This window comes from Malaclemys terrapin, chromosome 3, assembly GCF_027887155.1.
Source record: "Malaclemys terrapin pileata isolate rMalTer1 chromosome 3, rMalTer1.hap1, whole genome shotgun sequence".
NCBI lineage: Eukaryota > Metazoa > Chordata > Testudines > Emydidae > Malaclemys > Malaclemys terrapin.
This window is the reverse complement of record NC_071507.1, coordinates 83,671,281-83,690,698: the sequence shown is the minus strand read 5'-3', so window position 1 is coordinate 83,690,698 and position 19,418 is coordinate 83,671,281. Positions and strand designations below refer to the sequence as shown.

Genomic DNA, 19,418 nt, shown 5'->3' with positions numbered 1-19,418 from the left:
TGGATTTAGAATGCTCCACTGCCAAGATGAAGAAAACAATTAAACAGACCACCTTTGATACAGTAGTGGAGAACAAAGTACAAAACTGAACCGAGATTAAGCTGAATGCTCCAATTTATCAGGCTCTGGGGGGCAGTTATCCCATAAACAAATACAATGTTGTAAACTAGTTTTTAAAGTATTCTTTATAGGTCCCACAAAGTCCTCTGGCCTGTTCTAGTCTTGCTGTTCACATCCCTTAATACATCAGTCTGTAATGTCACAGCTAAGAGAAACTTCAACACATATCAAAATAGCATGTTGGCGGTTGGGTGAATTCTATGTTTTCTTAACCATATTTTTCAGTTCATTATTGTAATGTATTAATTATAATATTATGTACCTGGAAATATAAAATATTCATGTTCTGAATTAGGCCACAGTCTTGCATTGTAATCTGTGTGGGTGCAGCCACTGATTTCAGTGGAGCTGTGTGTGAGTGCAGCAGTTCCACCCATGTGGATCACAATGCAGGATTGGGACCTTATGTAACAGTGACATTTGCAAGGATGTCAAGAAGTGGTGAGCTATTAACTCATGGGAAATGTTTTCAAGTGTAACACTTACATAAATGTTAATAATGGTAAATAGTAAAGATATCCAGCAAGGCCCAGCATTAGCACAAAAAATATTCTCGTAGGATAAATTTGAGTTTGACGGACTCAAAAGACTGACCAAATGCACACAAATTCTAAAGTATTTTTTTAAATAAATGCAAATGGAAAAGGTAGGAGGAACTTTTCTGCTGTAAATTTGTTTGACCCAAACTAAATGGAACTTAGCATGATACAAAAGGTACGTGGTCGGATACCCTTATCCCTCTTAACTAAACGAGGTAGAGGTGGGAAAGAGTATGAACGAAATAGTAAACTACATAGTTAGCATCATAAACTTAAACAACCAGGTTCACAGATCATCATGGAAGAGATTCTACCTGCAGATTTGTCCATCTGGTAAAATAAAATAAAATTGGTGGGCCAGTTACACAGTCTTTACTATCATAGAGATATATTCAGAATTACTGTCATGAGATGTACACTTCATCCCTTACTAGCAGTAATCCCAAATATATATACCAGGGAAATCATATATTATCCGTTTAACCTCATAAAATAGAGGCTCACGCTGAAATGCTTGATAGGTAGATACCCATAGAAAAATGTTAAAAAGCATTCCAAGTATGTAAATTGCCAGAGTCTGGTGGGTATAGAGTGAACTCAAACAGTTGTAAAATAACTGAGTAGCCCCTTATTAGATGTATTTAATCTCAGTCTGAAAACTAGACACTGCCATCTTTGCTATGTGAAGTGTGAATAATAGTAATTCCCAAACCAGGAACAGACCCATTATTCTGTCCTTATTACCATAGTTCCCTGGTTAATGTAGATGTTATCATTTTAGCAAAAATATTGGCAGACTGACTGACAGGGGTCCTCCTGGGACTCATATATCAATCAAGCCATTTTTGTGATGGGTGGCAAGTTTCTGAAAATTTAAGAAGACTTTTTAACTTAATCCATCATATAGATACTCTCTGAAAAAGGCCACATCAGTGTCTGTGGACCCAGAATAGTCTTCAAAAGATGGAAGAACTAGTATTGTCAGTGCTTAGCAAATTAGCAGTTACTAGGGTTGCCAGGTGTTTGATTTTCGATCGGAATGTTAAAAGTCTGGTCAGCGGTGCTGCAGGTCTAAGGCAGGCTAGTACCTACCTATCCTGGCACCGTGCTGTGCCCCAGAAGCGGCCAGCAGGTCCAGCTCCTAGGCGGGAGGGCCACAGGGCTCCGCACGCTTCCCCTGCCCCGAGCACCAGCTCTGCACTCCCATTGGCTGGGAACTGTGGCCAATGGGAGCTAGGGGTGGGCAGTGGTGTCTGCGGGTGAGAGCAGCACACGGGGCCTCCTGGCCCCTCCCCCCCATTACCTAGGAGCCGGACCTGCTGGCCACTTCCGGGGCGCAGCACAGTGCCAGGACAGGTAGGGACTGACTGGGAGCTGACCGAGGTAAGCCTATGCCCCTACCCCAGCCCTGAGCCCCCCTCCCAAACCTGGAGCCCCCTCCTTTTCCCCAGTCCCACCCCAGAACCTGCATCCCCAGCTGGAGCCTGCATCCCAACCCCCTGCTCCAGCCCAGAGCCCCGTCTCACACCCTGAACCCCTCATCCCTGGCCCCATCCCAGAGCCAGCACCCCCAGCCCAGAACCCGTACCCCCTCCTACATCCCAACCCCCTGCCTCAACCCTAACCCCATCCCACACTCTGAATCCCGCAGCCCCATCCCCCAGCCAGGAGCCCCTTCCTGCACCCAAAACCCCTCATCCTTAGCCCAACCCCAGACCCCACACTCCCAGCCCAGAGCTCGTACCCCTCCCACCCCAACCCCCTGCCTCAACCGGCAGCCCCCTCCCACATTCTGAATCCCGCAGCCCCAGCCTGGAGCCCCCTCTTGCACCCCAAACCTCTCAGCCCCAGAGCCTGCACCAGCCGGAGACCTCACCCCAACTCCCTGCCCAAGTCCGGAGCTCCTTCCTGCACTCTGAACCCCTCATTTCTGGCCCCACCCCAGAATCTACACCCCCAGTTAGAGCCCTCACCCCCTCCTGCACCCCAACCCCCTCCCCCAGCCCAGTGAAAGTGAGTGAGGGTGGGGGAGAGTGAGCCACTGAAGGAGGGGGAATGTAGTGGGCGGGGCCTCATAGAAGGGGCAGGGCTAGGGTGTTCGGTTTTGTGCGTTTAGATTAAAGTTAGCAACCCTAGCAGTTATGAAGGAGCGAATTCTAAACCCTGTACCTGACCGAATGAATAACTGGGGGAAGAATTATTCCACAACCCCAATAAGCTATAGATAGGTTTTATGGAAGCCACAATGGCCCAATCTATGAAAGCCTCCATGTCTCCTTACACAGGCTTCTCCTTCTTGTGGTGGGGAAGATGGAAGACGATGTAGAGCAGCTCATCCCCTAGCCTGCCCAAGTCCTGCCCCCTTTGTGCTGTCACTCTGGGCCTCCTTCCCCAGGAGCTGAGTTCTGCACCAAGCAGGAGATGTGCATTCTCTGCATGGTCCCCTGGGATCCTGCGTTTGCCCACTTTTGCATAGCCCAGCCTCACCAGCTCTGCTGCCTGGGATGTCCCCTGCACCTGGGGAAGAGAAGGGGCTGGATTTGCGCCCAAATGAATGTTCTTCCTGGACTTTTCTGTGCCTTCAAAATGTTCCTTCTGACATTAAGAACAAAACAACAGACCTGCTACTTTAAAAGCTTGTATCAATCACCCGCAATTTCTTGTGGGGAGATTAAAAAGCAAGACAAACCTCTGCACAGTATAAAAATGCATTATCCTACAGAGCAGTATTACAGACAAATAGAGTATCTGACAACCTATAGATAGCATCTGTTTAAGACTAAAACAGTGTGCAACAAAACCAGTTACTCAGGCTGGTGCTAATCATTTAGAAAAGATAACTGATGTTTGCCCTCTTATGCAATCTCTTTTGCAAGATAACTGCAACAACATTGAAAGGTCTAGTGATGTGAAGCATATTGTATCATGGCTCTCTAACCTAGAAGGTAGGAGAACCATTTCCATTGGGTTTGATTGGCCTCATTTTTAAAATTTGGAACCAGTAGGGGAAGAAAAGATGAAAAATTATGACATTAACACGATCTTTGTAAACTATCACTCATGTTCATTCTGCTTGTACAGGATACCCTTTTCCCCACCCTGTGTCTGTCTTGTCTACTTAGATAGTAACCTTCCAGGGGTAGGGACGGTGTCTTATTCTGTGTTTGTACAGTGCCTAGCACAATGGATGTCAGTATGAGTTCCTAGGCACTACCATAATATGAATACGAAATAATAAGATATAACTTCTAGAGTGGCTCACAGGGGAAACAAGCAGGAATCCCAGGAGAGCACAAATGATAATGGTAACAAATGGCCAGGTACATAAACAAATAGTTCCACACAAGAAAGGTTTAGAAGTAATTGCCTGTTAGAAAATGGGCTTTGTGGCACTTTCATTAAAAGGGTCCATCTCTACTGCATATAAAGCCTCACAAAACATGAGCGGCATAATGGTTTATTCCTTGTATGGGAGTGAGCGTTGGGAAAGCATGTATGAAAATACCAGCTGTCAGGTGTAAGAACACGAGGTAGGGGGTTGTTCAGTGCTTGGATAAACATAGCTTGTTGTAGACCTTTATTTGTTTTCTGCAGATCCCAAGGAACCATCTGTCTTCGAAAAAGCATTGTGACAAATTAGTGACCATTGTGACAAGCTAACGATTGATTTCTGTTTTCACAATTACTTTCACAACAAAAAGGACTAGAATTTGTTTTTTAAACTAAAGCACAGATTAAGTGGAGCAGAGCTTGTAATGTTCACCAGACCTCTCGCAGAAGCTCACCTCACAAAGATCACCTCCAATAACTAAAACCATTTGCTCTCCAGCTTGCTAAAAAAATAGTCCAAAAGGCTAGTTCTTAAAGAGGATTAGTGTATAAAACAAACAAGAGATTTTTACATCATGCTTTAGCTATGAGGGGCTTCACTTGGAAAATCTTATGTGAGGGAGCTGTGCCGAGTGGTCAAATTCAGGCCTATAATGGAAAATGTCTTGCAGCCTAGCGGAGGTCACTGTTATAATTCCATAATACAATTCCTCCTCTGTTGGTTTCTCCAAGAAAATTCAAGAATTGAGTGTTGCTGTGTATATTTAAAAATTATATATATTACTATCTTATGTGGCCAAAGAGAGAAGTTTCTGTTTAGGCTTCCAGGGTAAAACTGAAAAATTTAACCCCCTTATTGTTGAGGTTTAACCCAACATTAACCCACAAATGATTGCTCAAACTAAGCTTACTAGATTTACTGAATGCAAGAAAGTGACCATTCTTTATGCAGCTCTTGGGTCTTGCCTTGCCCCTCCAGCTGACCGTTTCATGTACCCCTGGTAATTTGAATACTGGAGAGTACCTCAAGGCTGACGGGTGAGGCATACAGATTGGGAATGGCAAAAATAATATCTGGGAAAATTCCAATATAAGACAAATGTTGTTTAAAGTGTTCAGATTTTTAGCTTCTAGCTGGGAGTATAAGTCACATGCTTGTCATGTTGAGATCTTAAAATTCAATATTAACTTCTTTATAAAAAGATGAATACTGCCTGGTGGCCTTATTATTAATCCAACTCTAGAGCCACATTCGTGGGCTACTGTACTTCTGTGTCACTGGACATCTCGCTAATGTTGGGGACTTTGATTTCTTGCTGGGGTTCCTGGGAGGTTGCTTTCTCTGACAGTTTACAGGTGTTTCTCATCTGCCACATGGACCTTTCAGTGTGAATGTAATTAGGTTGAAACAAAATCATCTGTGAGGTTGGAGAGCTTTTACTCTGCTCTATCCATCTCTCTTCAGTTTGTGTGAGGAGGACTCTCATGGGATTTCAAAAGATTAAGCTTTCTATAAAATCCTAGAAATGAAGTGTACTCTGGCATCTTATGGGGAACATTTTTAGCTCTGTTTACAAGGGTTTAGCAGCACACTAAATGAGTCGCATGTCTAACTCTCTTCTTACTGTATTGAAAATTTATGCTCAGCTGAACAAGCAGAGGCATGAAGTAATGACTCTTCTGCCTTCATTATATGTATAGACTCCATTTTCCAGGACAGTCAGACTCCTGTTCCATCACATGTGAAGTATTTTCATTGCAACTTGCAAAAGATTTGTACTCTCCTATCTACTCGTGACTCCATGGGTATCCAAGCCTGTCTGTTCATGCTAGAGCACTCCCCCATTTCCACCCTAACTCCTTAAAAAGCCACCCACAGTTGCAGCTGCCTCAGCACTTTTCCTTTGCATAGGAGGGGAGCACATGTCACTATTGATGCCTAATGAGTCTGCAGAAGAAGTGGTAAGAATGGTATAGATCACCACCTGTTTGCTCAGTGTAAGAAAAAGCCCATCACCACTGCAGCATGTCTGATGTCTCCTTTAAACAGCCAGAGTCCCAAGATAGCCTCTGTAAATTGATCTCTCAAATAGTGACAAATAGCACTGGCCTAACTGGACTGGCAGATCTGAATGATCTTTGAATGCCTTGTACGTCTAATAATTTAACATTTTCAAAGTTATGTATTTGTGTCCATAGTAACTGTGCTCCTAGTTCACTTAGGTGCTATTGAAAATCCTACCTGTATATCGCAAGAGTTTGGGTTTTTAAAATGGCTTTCTTCTTCCAGCATTCCAGACAAAAGCGTTTGATCTCGAGCAGTCTTTACAGGAAGTTAATGAGAGATACCAGCAAGAAAAACGAAAGAGAAAAATACTTCACAACAGTTTAGTTGTGAGTATCTATAATGAGAGAACCATTGAGATCTCCTGCAATTATATGCATAATTTCCCAAACATCATAACTAATGAATATGCTCCTACTTGATGTATCAGATCCTTTGTCTATGTACCATATGCTTCTTTACAGAGGCACATCTGCTTTTTGCAGCAAGTCATACCATATTGTTCCTAATCAGAAATGTCTTTTAAATATAGTACTTGTGTCCATTGCTCTAAAAAGAAGAATCCTTGGAGCATAACTTAGTCTCCCAGTTCTCCTCCCTTGCAAACTCTTATGCATGTTCTTAAAAAGTTAAACATGAGTATTTGCAGGACAAGGGCCTACATGCATGTCCTCTTGTAATAGTTTGTACTAATTACATTTTTATATTATAATCCCAGGAACTGAGGGGAAATATCAGAGTGCACTGCAGGATCCGTCCCTTACTGCCTTTTGATACTGCTTCTGGACATTCAGTCTCACAAGATAGGTAACTTACTTTTGAAATTTTATTCTTTTAGTTGATGCATACAGTGATGTACAGAGAGAACAGTGGGGGTGTATGTGCGGGATGTGTGTGAAAATAAATATTTTCTTGGTTTCTTGGGAGGACTGCAATCTTATTATAAAATATATATTGTAAAGGTATTGCCAACATCGGCTTTCTTCTATCAAATTGATAATGTGACATTAGAGAAGGAAATCTCACACTTTTCTGTTGTTCAGTAAAATAGTTGTTTTCCATGTGCTGTTTTGTGATACTGTGGGCCAGACTCACTGCCGACATAAATAGGTGCAATTCCATTCACTTCCGTGGAGTTGCATCTTCTTACACTACTGGGGTATTTGGTCCTATAACTCCAGCCCATTATGCAATCACTTGTAATTGCCAACACATTTTGGGATGGAAGAGGAAAGGCAGGATTAGGTTTGAGTAAGTAAGAAGCGGGAAATTGCTTAGATGGCTAAAGGAAAAGAAGGGAGGGATTAAAAAAGAAAAAAGAGCTATGTGTGTGGCTAGACACCAACCGCACTATGATCTTCCGAGATTAGAAACCACAATTTAAAACCTTTAATTTGGGAAGGGGGGTGAAAGAGAGAGAGCCCTAAGGTATAAAGGTGATCCTTAAGGCCCAGCATGTAAGAGGTCACAGAGAGAACCCAGGTCCACTGCCTATTTCATGGCTGATCTGCGATGGGGGCTATAAAAGCACAGGGGACGCAGTCAGGATGGCTACTCAGATGAGTGTGTGTCCTCTCCTCCCCCCTTTATTGAAAGCTGCAAAGACCTCTATTGTTTGTTAGTAGGTGCAAAGTTGCTTGTTTTGAATTTTCCTGCTAATAAAAGTAGCCATTTGGAAAGAACCTTGGGTTTACCAATAGTTTGGAGCTCTATTTTACCTTCCCTGGCTGGTGTATCTGCCTGTTGGCTTAGAATATATTTGAAAAGCCTATTTATTTTTGCCAACTCTGTTCAAAATATAGTCATTTTAAGTATTAAAAAAAACAACTTATTCAGGAAATTTCCAGGAGCCCGATGAGGAAATTTTGTATAATGTATGCTTTTTATACCTGTAAGGGACCTGATCACTGTTTCTGTACCCTCTGAAATAATAAATACATTTAGCTGCAGAATTGCAATGCAGAACAAAATAGATAATGTCATACAAATGATCGCTAAGTCTAACTTGTCTTAATGGGCTGGAACAGTGTTCAAACAATGTATGAAAACTAAGGATCCAATCCTGCAAACACTTACAAGCATGAGTAAATTTACACACATCAGTAGTCTGTCAGTTTTGGACTAGCAATATATGTAAAATCATTTATGTCAACAAGTGTTTGAAGGATCAGCTCAAGTACTTTAAAAGAAAGTATCTAGTTGAATTTATTAATGTCGAATCTGCTAAGCAAACTCTTACCAAACACCACTTGTTTTTATATTGCCCTTAGAGTTTCTGCATCATTGGAATGGTTTGCATATAGTTTTATTCTTAATTTATTTATTGTAAATTTGCTTGTTTAAATAAACTCCATTACTGTGGTTAATTGCAATTTAATACTATATTTGTTAATAAAAAAAGTATGTAGTTACTTTATGGTTATAATATTTCTACAAAAGTAGTGAAAATTCTAAGAAATTCCTTTTTAAGGTTTCATTCTTGACATTGTTTAGATAATTACATAGTTCACAGACATTCTGAGAGTTCACATTTTTCTAAGATGAATGAAAAAATGATTTTGTTTCTCTCCCCCCGCCCCACCCCCACCAGGCACAGAAAGCTTTCAGAAAAAGTGGCACATGCTACTGATGATGTGAGTATGTTTAATAATGAAAGTATCTTCAGAATCAGGAACAAATTAAATTATAATAGAAAAGAGACAAAAGAAATGGAAATGTCTAAAGCACCTGCTTTGTTTCTTCACATGCAAAATAATTTGGTTTGAGTAATGTGCAGTGAAAACAAAATGTAAATTGTTGTAGTACAGGGGTCAGCAACCTTTCAGAAGTGGTGTACCGAATCTTCATTTATTCACTCTAATTTAAGGTTTTGCCTGCCTGTAATACATTTTAATGTTTTTAGAAGGTCTCTTTCTATAAGTCAGAGGGATAAATATCAGGGAGAGAGAGGAATTATTTAAGCTTAGTACCAATGTGGACACAAGAACAAATGGATATAAATTGGACATTAGGAAGTTTAGACTTGAAATTAGACGAAGGTTTCTAACCATTAGAGGAGTGAAGTTCTGGAACAGCCTTCCAAGGGGAGTAGTGGGGGCAAAAGACATATCTGGCTTCAAGACAAAGCTTGATAAATTTATGGTATGATGGGATAGCCTAATTTTGGCAATTAATTGATCTTTGATTATTAGCAGGTAAATATCCCAATGGTCTGTGATGGGATGTTAGATGGGGTGGGATCTGAGTTACTACAGCAAATTCTTTCCTGGGTGCTGGCTGGTGAGTCTTGCCCACATGCTCTGGATTTAATTGATCGCCATATTTGGGGTCGGGAAGGAATTTTCCTCCAGGGCAGATTGGCACAGGCCCTGGAGGTTTTTCGCCTTCCTCTGCAGCGTGGGGCACGGGTCACTTGCTGGAGGATTCTCTGCACCTTGAGGTCTTTAAACCACGATTTGAGGACTTCAATAACTCAGACAAAGGTTAGGGGTTTGTTACAGGAGTGGGTGGGTGAGATTCTGTGGCCTGCGTTGTGCAGGAGGTCAGACTAGATGATCATAATGGTCCCTTCTGTCCTTAAAGTCTATGACTCTATGAAATAAGGTTTTTAACATTCATTAACCAAAGGTCAGTCATGTCCTCTACCAGCAATGCATTCCCATAACAGGCTAGAAGTGTTTACCTGAAACAACCCACCCTGCTGACAGATGTTGATCCTTCTGGGAAAAGCATCATCATAGGTTTTCTGAATCAGTGACTAGCTCATTAGCAGGTGATTTCATAGAAGATTGGGGTTGAAAGAGACCTCAGGAGGTCATCTAGTCCAACCCCGTGCTCAAAGCAGAACCAACCCCAACTAAATCATCCCAGCCAGGGCTTTGTCAAGCTGGGCCTTAAAAACATCTAAGGATGGAGATTCCATCACCCCCCTAGGCAACCCATTCCAGTGCTTCACCACCCTCCTAGTGAAATAGTTTTTCCTAATATCCAACCTAAACCTCCCCCACTGCAACTTGAGACCATTGCTCCTTGTTCTGTCATCTGCTGCTGCATCCTGGCTTTTGATTAACTTTATAGTGCTGGTGGTCTGGGTTCATCTGGTGCAGCCATGGAGGGAATCAGTCCTTGTCTCTGTTTGTAATATTCAGACTGCTCCAGACTTCCTGCTGTCCTGTCAAGCTGCTTGTGCTCATTGTAACTATTTTTTAAAATGTCAGACCCTTTTCATTTTTATTATTACAACATGGCTTGTGGATCAGGATGGAAATATGATATCCAAAGAGTTAGCACAATCACCTACAAAATATTATATTCAAGCATGTTAAAGGGCCTGTCTTAAATCCATGAGAGTAAGGAGAATGAGAATTGATGACATTCCAGTATTAATTGATGCCCTTACCAAGAAATAAAAATTAAAAGTTGTGAGCTGAGGATGGAGTGTTAATTCAGGTTTTAGCCCTAATTTTCTTAGCTGCTATAGTTTTCAATCAGATGCTTTGTGTTATTTATATGGTATTTAATTGTGGAGCCAAATTTCCTTTTCTTAGGGTAGTGCTTAGAATGCAACTGAAAAGTTTCCAAAGTATCACATGCATTTAAATCTTCCTAATTATAGCTGTACTAGATGGTCCCCAATGGCCTAGAATGGACTCTTAGATTAACACAATTAGGAAGCTAATGATATATATGAAGAATTGGCTAGAAAGAATAAATATGTTAGGAAATAAATAATTTCAAGAATATAATTGTGTAGATAGTACTGTTGCTGCCATGAAGATACTCAGGTGATTAGAGCATCACATTGGGTGTTAATACTCCTGGGTTCTATTCCCTGCTCTGTTACTGATGCATTGTGTGATCTTGAGCATGTCATTTAACCTCAGTTTCCCCATCTGCTAAAGGGGTATAATAGTATCTACCACACAAGGATGTTGTAAGGCTTATTGTGTGTAATGTAAACTTTTTATAGATACAATGATGAGGCACTTAGTGCAAAATATTATTTATTGCATATCCCTCCCTGTATGGCCCTGTCAACACTGGCACTAGAAGCACATTAGCCAGAACCATATTGAATCATGGATCTTGCTAGCAAGAGGCTAGCAGTGTTTCCTAGACCATGGTAGATGATAGATGGGACCTAATCATGTTATAAAATATTTTACAATATGCTTATAGCATGGTTATTCACCTGTCTACACTCTTCTCATTAGAGCCCATCTGCAGTACAAATACTGGTGTGTTGGGGGACCAAGTCACAAGACAATTCCCCTACATACATCTTATAGATGGGCTCTAACTATGTTTTGACCATGTCCCTGAACTGTGTTAGAACTTTAGATATGTCGTGATTCTGTCTTGTCTGTGCTACAAGACTGAGCTGTGTTTTAACCATGACAAGTGGGACAGTTCCATTGTAACCCGGTCCCAACAGATAGATCTATAGCGGTAGGTGGACCCTTGCTATCTACCTATCAAGAACTGTGTTGAATAAGGTTTTGCTTAACACAGATTGAACTGTAGTATAGGCAGCGCTGAAACATGGCCAAAATGACCTTGGATTTGGGAAGCAGGTAAGGGGGGTTTGAGACTGTTCAGAGAAGAGTAAAATTCAAGTCACATCCATCCTGTTTATTTAGGGATTCTTATCATTACATCTGGAAAAGAGGCAAGTGATCTGTTTTACAGTCTTGTACATCTTGTCTTCAGAGTCACTATTTCAAACCCAAAGTCTAAAAAGGGTTTAGGTTTTTATTGGCTGTTCAGCACAGTATTTCTTTTCAATTTCTGAGCTAATTCAAGATTTTAAAGCCTTAGATTGCATCTATAAATAAAATCATTTTCATATGGAGAATCTGGCTATTGCATCAGGGCTCCAGGGTGACTGTCTCTAAGGTATTTTCTTCTTTAATTTCTTATTTAATTCAAATCTGTTGGTTTTTGAGATTTGAAAGAGCATATGTCTGGGTTTTCAGATTTTCTCACTAAAAATTTGCTTGGCAAGGCTGCTTCTTTGTTTTCATGTGGTAAGCCTAACTGTTCAATTGAACAGTAACAACGACTTTTCTTGAAGCTGGTGGTGTGAGGATGGCAGTTGCTTATTGTGGACTCTCTTTAGTAGAAGTTATCCATCTGTTTGAGTTTTGGAAGGATGTGGGTATTGGCTGTACACCAGGCTGACCTAACTGGGGAACAGATCAACACAATGAGCAGCCCCAAAGTTGTATAGTGTCTTGGGTGAAGGGGAGTTTCTATAAATGAGGCCATTACCTTATGCATTCTGCAACTTCTTATCCTTTACTTGTCCCTGTCTCTCACTGTGGATATTCTGCCTGTGGGAGTGATTAGTGCATTGGGTCTGCAGAGAGGAGAGAGCAACTGGTACTCCTGAGGGATTACTATGCAAGTGCAGAATTTATGTCCCTCACAGATTTTTTTCCCCTGCAGAATAATTGATTCTGATGGGGCGATGAAGGGAAACTGCAATTACACTTTTCGCCCACCAGTGGCTGATGTGGCGCCAGAAGAGAAGGCAGCTGGCTCACAGGCTGGAGCAGACAGCTGCAGACAGGGAGGGGGCAGAGGCGACCTTCCTCACAGCGCCCTCTGTGCAGGGCCAGGTGAGGAGGCATGGGATATAGCAGGGATGGACAGAACAGGGCTCATGGGGCTGCTGGGGGGTAACAGACTGGGGTTCAGAAGGGCTAGTGGGGGAAACAGATGGGGGCAGGGACACAGGAGCTAGTGGGGTGACAACATTGAGCCAGGGGTTGAATGGGAGTGGGGGTACAGGGCCACATGGGGGAGGGGAAGCGCAGGGACATATGGAGACAGGGGAGCTGTACCTACGTGAATAGGGAATGGAGGTGCAAGGGGACTGGGGCAGCCATGCCTGGCTGAATGGGAAGTGGGGGTGCAGGGACACACGGGCAGAGGTGCCTGACTGAATGGGAGAGGCTAGGGGTCAGACAGGGTCTGCATGGAGGAATGCTCCACAAATCCCTAATAATCCCTTTTCCCCCCAAAGAAAACACCTGTTCCATACTTCTCTCACCCACACCCAAAACCCTCCCAGTCTCCTTCCCAGCAGTTACTTCCTCTCCCTCAGCTCCTCTGTTGGGAAGGATACAGCACAAATAAATCCTGAATTTGGTTGCCATACTAAATTGATGTTGATTCCATATCCGTTGTAAACGGCCCCTGGCAGATGCTGCGATGCCAATCCGATGGAGAACTTCTGTGTGAGAATTGGAGGAGCTGGTAAGTATGGAACCAAGATAGCAAATGCTGGAAACTGATTTGACGGTTTCGTTGTTCAAAGAGATTGGAGTCATAGGTGGACTTGGTCCTAGATTTTGCGGTTTTGTCTTTGACCATGAAACAAGAAGACCAATCTTCGCTGACTCCTCCTCCATATGCTGGAGTGCTCATGAAACCTGTTGGGGCTCTGTACTAAAAGAACAATGTCATCAGCATAGTTAAGGTCTGTGAGCGAGAGATCACCAATCTCAATGCCTATGGATCTGACGGAATGCTGCATTATGAAATCCATTGCCCGACAAAAGAGTGCAGGGGCCAGAACACAACACTGCCTAACACCAGATACTGATTTAAAAGGCACTGACATCTGGGTCCCCAGACGAATACAGGCAGTGGTTCCATTATGCAGCTCTCTAATCAAGTCCAGCAGAGTGGTAGGGACACCTATGCCCTTTAAGGCCTTCCATAATGCGACACGGTCTACTGAATCGAATGCAGCCTTAAGATCAGCATATGCTACATGCCGGGGCTTCATGAACTCGCAATGCATCTCTGACAACAATCGAAGGGCCAAAATGGCGTCTAATGTGGACCTGTTCCTCGTAAAGCCTGACTGTTGGGGACGACACTTCCGATGTAGCAAACACCTTCCCTGGAACAGAGAGCAAAGTGATCGGACTGTAGCTTTTACATTCGCTGCGCGGTCCCTTGCCCTTATAGAGTGAGATCACAATACCGTTCTTCCAGGTGGCTGGCAGGGTTCCAGTTCTCCACACCAGACGAAAAATGGCCAGAAGCACAGTAACACGACCCTTTTCCTGGTCTACCAGCACTGGCTTCACGCCGTTGAGTCTTTCTTGGCGACTTCCTTCGCCTCAGGTAGCTAGGTGCAGCTACTGCCCTGCATCTTCACCGCCTCTGTTAGCCATCATTTTCAGGGTTCACGTTGGATCTGTCCACCTCGCATAATGCCTAAGGTGATATTTCGGACAAGTCTTCATCGCTGATGGCATAGGTCCAATGAGCAATCCCCTACTTCAGATGTTGCACCCCCTCCACCACAATGAGGTACAGGTCGGACTGGGAGGCAGGGGGCTGTATCCTTCCCAAATTGTTGTATGGCTGTGAAACATGGACACTACGCTGCACAGACTGGAAAAAGCTGTAAGCTTTCCACACAAAATGTGAATGTCGTATACTGGGCATCAAGTGGAATGACTTCATCTGTAATGCAGATGTTTATGGTCGTTTGGGTCTACAGATTACTGGGGCCATTGTCTGCAAGCAGTGCCTTACGCTTTTCGGACATATCACAAGAATGCCACAAGACATTCCAATGAACGCCGTTCTCCGGGTGGCTTGTAACATCTGGGATAAAATTCCACCAACTGAGGGGTGGAGGTGGCCCAGAGGCAGACCCCATATTACATGTCTGTTCCGATGTTGGACTCTCAGGCCGTCAAGCCTTTGCGGTTGGGAGGAACAGACCAAATGGTGAACGTTCGCTACGGCCGACTGTCTGGCTAAGCATTGAAGAAAAAGAAGTTCCTCCATTACCCCTGATTCCCCCAAGCCTTTGCACTGCTTCTGAGGGTTGTAGGAAATATGCTTCTGTATTGTTGTTTAAATGAATTATTACTTAAAGTTCTGTATTAATATGCCTAGTAAGGAATCTTTGTCAGAAAAAGATTTCAAAAAGACATACTTGCTGACAGTTATTTTGAAATAAATTACCAAAATAATTGAAACTGGCATGATTATACTGTGTTATTTTGGCAAATAAAATATGCAGAATTTTAAAATATTGGGTGCCGAATGTAATTTTTTGGCACAGAATTCCCCCGGGAATTCCCCCGGGAACTGGCTGCCTATTTTTCTCTGTTAAATAACTTTTAAAACCTCTTCATTTTTGGGATGGTCAAGAGGAGATGGTTGGTGGGAGAGAGCCTTTCTTCCAGTAACAAAGATGATGCAGAGGGACTCCTATTGTTTTTTGGGAATCGTATTGAGTGAATGTAAATTTTCAGCCCAATAGGACCCTTCTCTTCCTAGGTGACAGCTCTGTTATGGGTCTGTCAGACCCAGAGACTTAATCTTTGGTCCTCACAACTCATTTAAATTTCTTTCCTTGGTTCTCTGAATTTCATTTAGCCAGAGCTCCTCACATTGGGGTGTCAGGGACAGACTGAGAATATTTATGATTAAGGCTACGATTAAGTCACGGAGCTCACAGCAGTCATGGATTCCGTGACTTTGCTGGACCTCCATGACTTCTTCAGCTGTCAGCAGCTGAAGCTGGGGCTGGAGCCGGTGTTATGCTCCCTACATAGCCCTGCTGTGGGGGCCGCTGCCGGGGCCGTGTGCCTGTGGCTCGTGGAGGGGGCCATGCGTCCCTGCCCCATGGTGGAGGCTGCAGCTGTACGCCTCTGCCGAGGCTTGTACAGTTATTTTTAGTAAAAGTCATGGTCTCCGTGGGTTTTTGTTGGTTGCCTGCGACTTTTACTAAAAATAACAGTGACAAAATCTTAGCCTTATTTATGATGTATCCTGACATCATTTCCATGAGCCTAATTGCCATAATGGCATTTGGACTGGGAGGAGTCTATGACTGCCACTAGAAGAGGAAGCACTCTTGGATGGATATAATACAACTGTTGGTATTTCATGGCCACTACTGACAGGGAAATTGCTCCGTCTGGATAGGGAGTAACCTCCATGGTTGTGTATCTAGAGAAACCCGCAGAGCTTTTGTAGGCCAGCAGCAATGGAAGTTGTCTTAAGCCATACTAAGCCCCTAAAGAAGGAAGGTTACCATACATTCCCCTATCAAAACCTCTGCCCACAAACACATTTTTCCTTCCTATGCTAAACAAGTGGGATTTTTCTCTCTCATTACTTATCTTGGAAGGAAACTGGTCTGAAAATAGATTCCATTTCATAAATCCACTGCCCCACCTCCACAATCTGTTGGTTTCTTTTTCTGTAACACCAGTTGCCACTGATTTGTATCTCCACCACCATTTATATCTCCCCTTGATTTGTCCAATATATTGGCCAGTTGAATCTACAGGGTGAGCAATGGTACACCAACCCTTGTCTTCCTTGAGGAAGCAGTACTCCTTGTAAATTCAACATAAGAAATTCATGCATCTGCAGTGTTGTTGTCTCTGATTTATTAGCCACCTGTGTGCTGGGCATATTATTATGTAGAGACATTGGTTCAACAACATAGCCCATCATTCAGAGTATTGGGAACACACTCAGCCACTGGTTTGAGTTGTTCTTTGAAAGGAACTAGTGTTACCCCTCCAAGTTAGTTTTCTGATTCTTTGTTATTGGAAACATAGTAGACTTTTCTTCTGCACTCCCAGTAAAATATAATAAAATCGGAGGTAGCTATGAAACTCCTTGGCATTGGATGAGTTGTCATTAAAAATATTTTATGTGCCACCCCTTGAGCTGTTGGGGGAAATACTGTAAATCTTTGCGATTTTACTTTATTTTTGTCTGCAGTTAAAAACACATTTGAGGAGAGCAGAAAAGCACTCCAGGATTTGAGTTATTGTGTAACTCATGCCAAGGTGCTGTGATTACACTCTGCCTAGGCTTTAAAGAGCCACTGACACTTGCAAAAACTACTACATATACATTTAGAAATTGCATTTTACTCAAGTCTCATTGAACGCCAGCAATTTTACTATGTCCCTTTTCTCCACTGTGGATTACCATGATATTTCTATGTAATTTGCATCTGCAGTTCAATTGTGGGCACAAAAATATGAGTAAATAATCAGGTCCACCAATGGTATTTTGCATATATGGTCTTCTATATGAATCAGAGTACCACCTACAGCTAAAATAGTTAGGATGGCAACTACAAAAGTTATTGATTCTTATTATTTAAGATAGAACTGGTTGAACTGTAGGGGGGGAGGGGGAAGTCCAGAGAACATTTTCCTATGTAAGTTTTGAACAGTTAAAATTTTCTGACTGGCTCAACTCCTGAATTTAAACTGATTGCTGGCAACAGTCATAAAGAAAATTATTGCTCTTAATTATTATTATTTGTATAGTGGTAGACTCTAGGAACCCCACTCATGGACCAATACCCCATTGTACAAGGCGTTGTACTTTAAACACAGAACAAAAAGACTGCCCCTGCCCAAGAGAGTATACAATCTAAGTAAGAGTTTACAATCTAAGGAATTAACTGCATTATGGAGATTTTGTGCTTTTCTCTGACACATCAAGAATTGGTGAATGTTGGAAACAGGATATAAGGGCAGGTCTGCAATTACAATGCTGCAGCGCAGTTGCGCTGCTGCAGTGCTTCAGTGAAAACGCAACATATGCCGACAAGAGCTGCTCCTGTTGGCATAGGTACTCCACCTTCCCAAGAGGCGGTAGCTATGTTAACAGGAGAAGTCTCCCGTTGATATAGCACTGTCTGCACCAGGGGTTAGGTTGGTATAACAACATTGTTCAGGGTGTGGACTTTCCACACCCTGAGTGAGGTAGTATCAACGTAAGTTCCTAATAAAAACCAAGCGTGGGACTAGGTGGTCTTTTCTAGTATGATAATTCCTAAATTCATACTGTATGTTGAAACTTTAAGCACAGTAAACTTTCTTGAGACAAGGTGGGTGAGGTGCTGTCTTTTATTCTGTTGGTGAGAGAGACAAGCTTTTGAGATTACACAGAGCTCTTCTTCAGGTCTGGGAAAGGTACTCAGAGTGTCACAGCTAAGTACGAGGTGGAACAGATTGTTGAGCATAAGTAGTTAACACATTGTAAGAGACCATTCAGGGTGAAGTGGCCTGTTAACACCTTTGCAGTAACAGAACAAAAAAGGGGGGTTGAGGGTTACAGATTGTTGTAATGAGCCATAAATCCAGTATCTTTAAGAATATGATTTTTAGTGTCTAGAAAAGTTATGAATTTAAGCTCCCATGCTCATCTTTTGAAGGTGTTGTGTAGGTTTCCTTTGAGTACAGAGTCTGAGAGGTCAGGTATGGAGTGATCATTTTGTGAAGAGTGTTGTCCATGCGTGATATGGTGTTTTTGTCTTTTATCATCTTTCTGTGTGAGTTCATTCAAGAGTGTAGTGATTGTCTGGTTTCACCAAAAAGTAGGTGTTGGGGCATTTGGCGCACTGGATGAGGTACATCACGTAGAATCATAGAACTGGAAAGGACCTCGAGAGGTCATCTAGTCCAGTCCCCTGCACTCAAGGCAGGACTGAGTGTTATTTAGACCATCCCTGACAGGTGTTTGTCCAACCTGCTCTTAAAAGCCCCTAATGATGGAGATCCCACCACCTCCCTAGGTAATTTATTCCAGTGCTTAACCACTCTGACAGTTAGGAAGTTTTTCCCAATGTCCAACCTAAACCTCCCTGGCTGCAATTTAAGCCCATTGCTTCTTGTCCTATCCTCAGAGGTTAAGAAGAACAATTTTTCTCCCTCCTCCTTTTAACAACCTTTTATGTACTTGAAAACTGTTATCATGTCCCCCCTCAGTCTTCTCTTCTTCAGACTAAACAAATTTTTCAATCTTCCCTCATAGGTCACATTTTCTAGATCTTTAATCATTTTTGTTGCTCTTCCGTGGACTCTCTCCAATTTGTTCACATCCTTTCTGAAATATGGCACCCAGAACTGGACAATTGTGTCCAGTTGAGGCCTAATCAGTGCGGAGTAGAGCAGAAGAATTACTTCTCGTGTCTTGCTTACAATACTCCTGCTAATACATCCCAGAATGGTGTTTGCTTTTTTTTGCACAGTGTTACACTGTTGATTCCTATTTAGCTTGTGTTCCACTATGACCCCCAGATCCCTTTCCGCAGTACTCCTTCCTAGGCAGTCATTTCCAATTTTGTATGTGTGCAACTGATTGTTCCTTCCTAAGTGGAGTACTTTGCATTTGTCCTTATTGAATTTCATTCTATTTACTAAAGACCATTTCTCCAGTTTGTCCAGATCATTTTGAATTTTAATCCTATCCTCCAAAGCACTTGCAACCCCTCCCAGATTGGTATCATCCGCAAACTTTATAAGTGTACTCTCTATGCCATTATCTAAATCATTGATAAAGATATTGAACAG

The 19,418-nt window shown here is 42.5% G+C and overlaps 1 protein-coding gene across 3 annotated transcripts in view; it reads left to right on the top strand.

Moving 5' to 3' along the window:
* KIF25 (kinesin family member 25) overlaps window positions 1–19,418 on the top strand; it is a 78,022-nt gene that overhangs the window by 27,253 nt on the left and 31,351 nt on the right. For all 3 annotated transcript variants that reach the window (XM_054021357.1, XM_054021355.1, XM_054021356.1), the window contains 3 exons: window positions 6,280–6,383; window positions 6,773–6,861; window positions 8,645–8,687. In XM_054021357.1, the coding sequence (XP_053877332.1) occupies window positions 6,280–6,383; window positions 6,773–6,861; window positions 8,645–8,687 (236 nt within the window). The remainder of the gene's footprint in view (window positions 1–6,279; window positions 6,384–6,772; window positions 6,862–8,644; window positions 8,688–19,418) is intronic.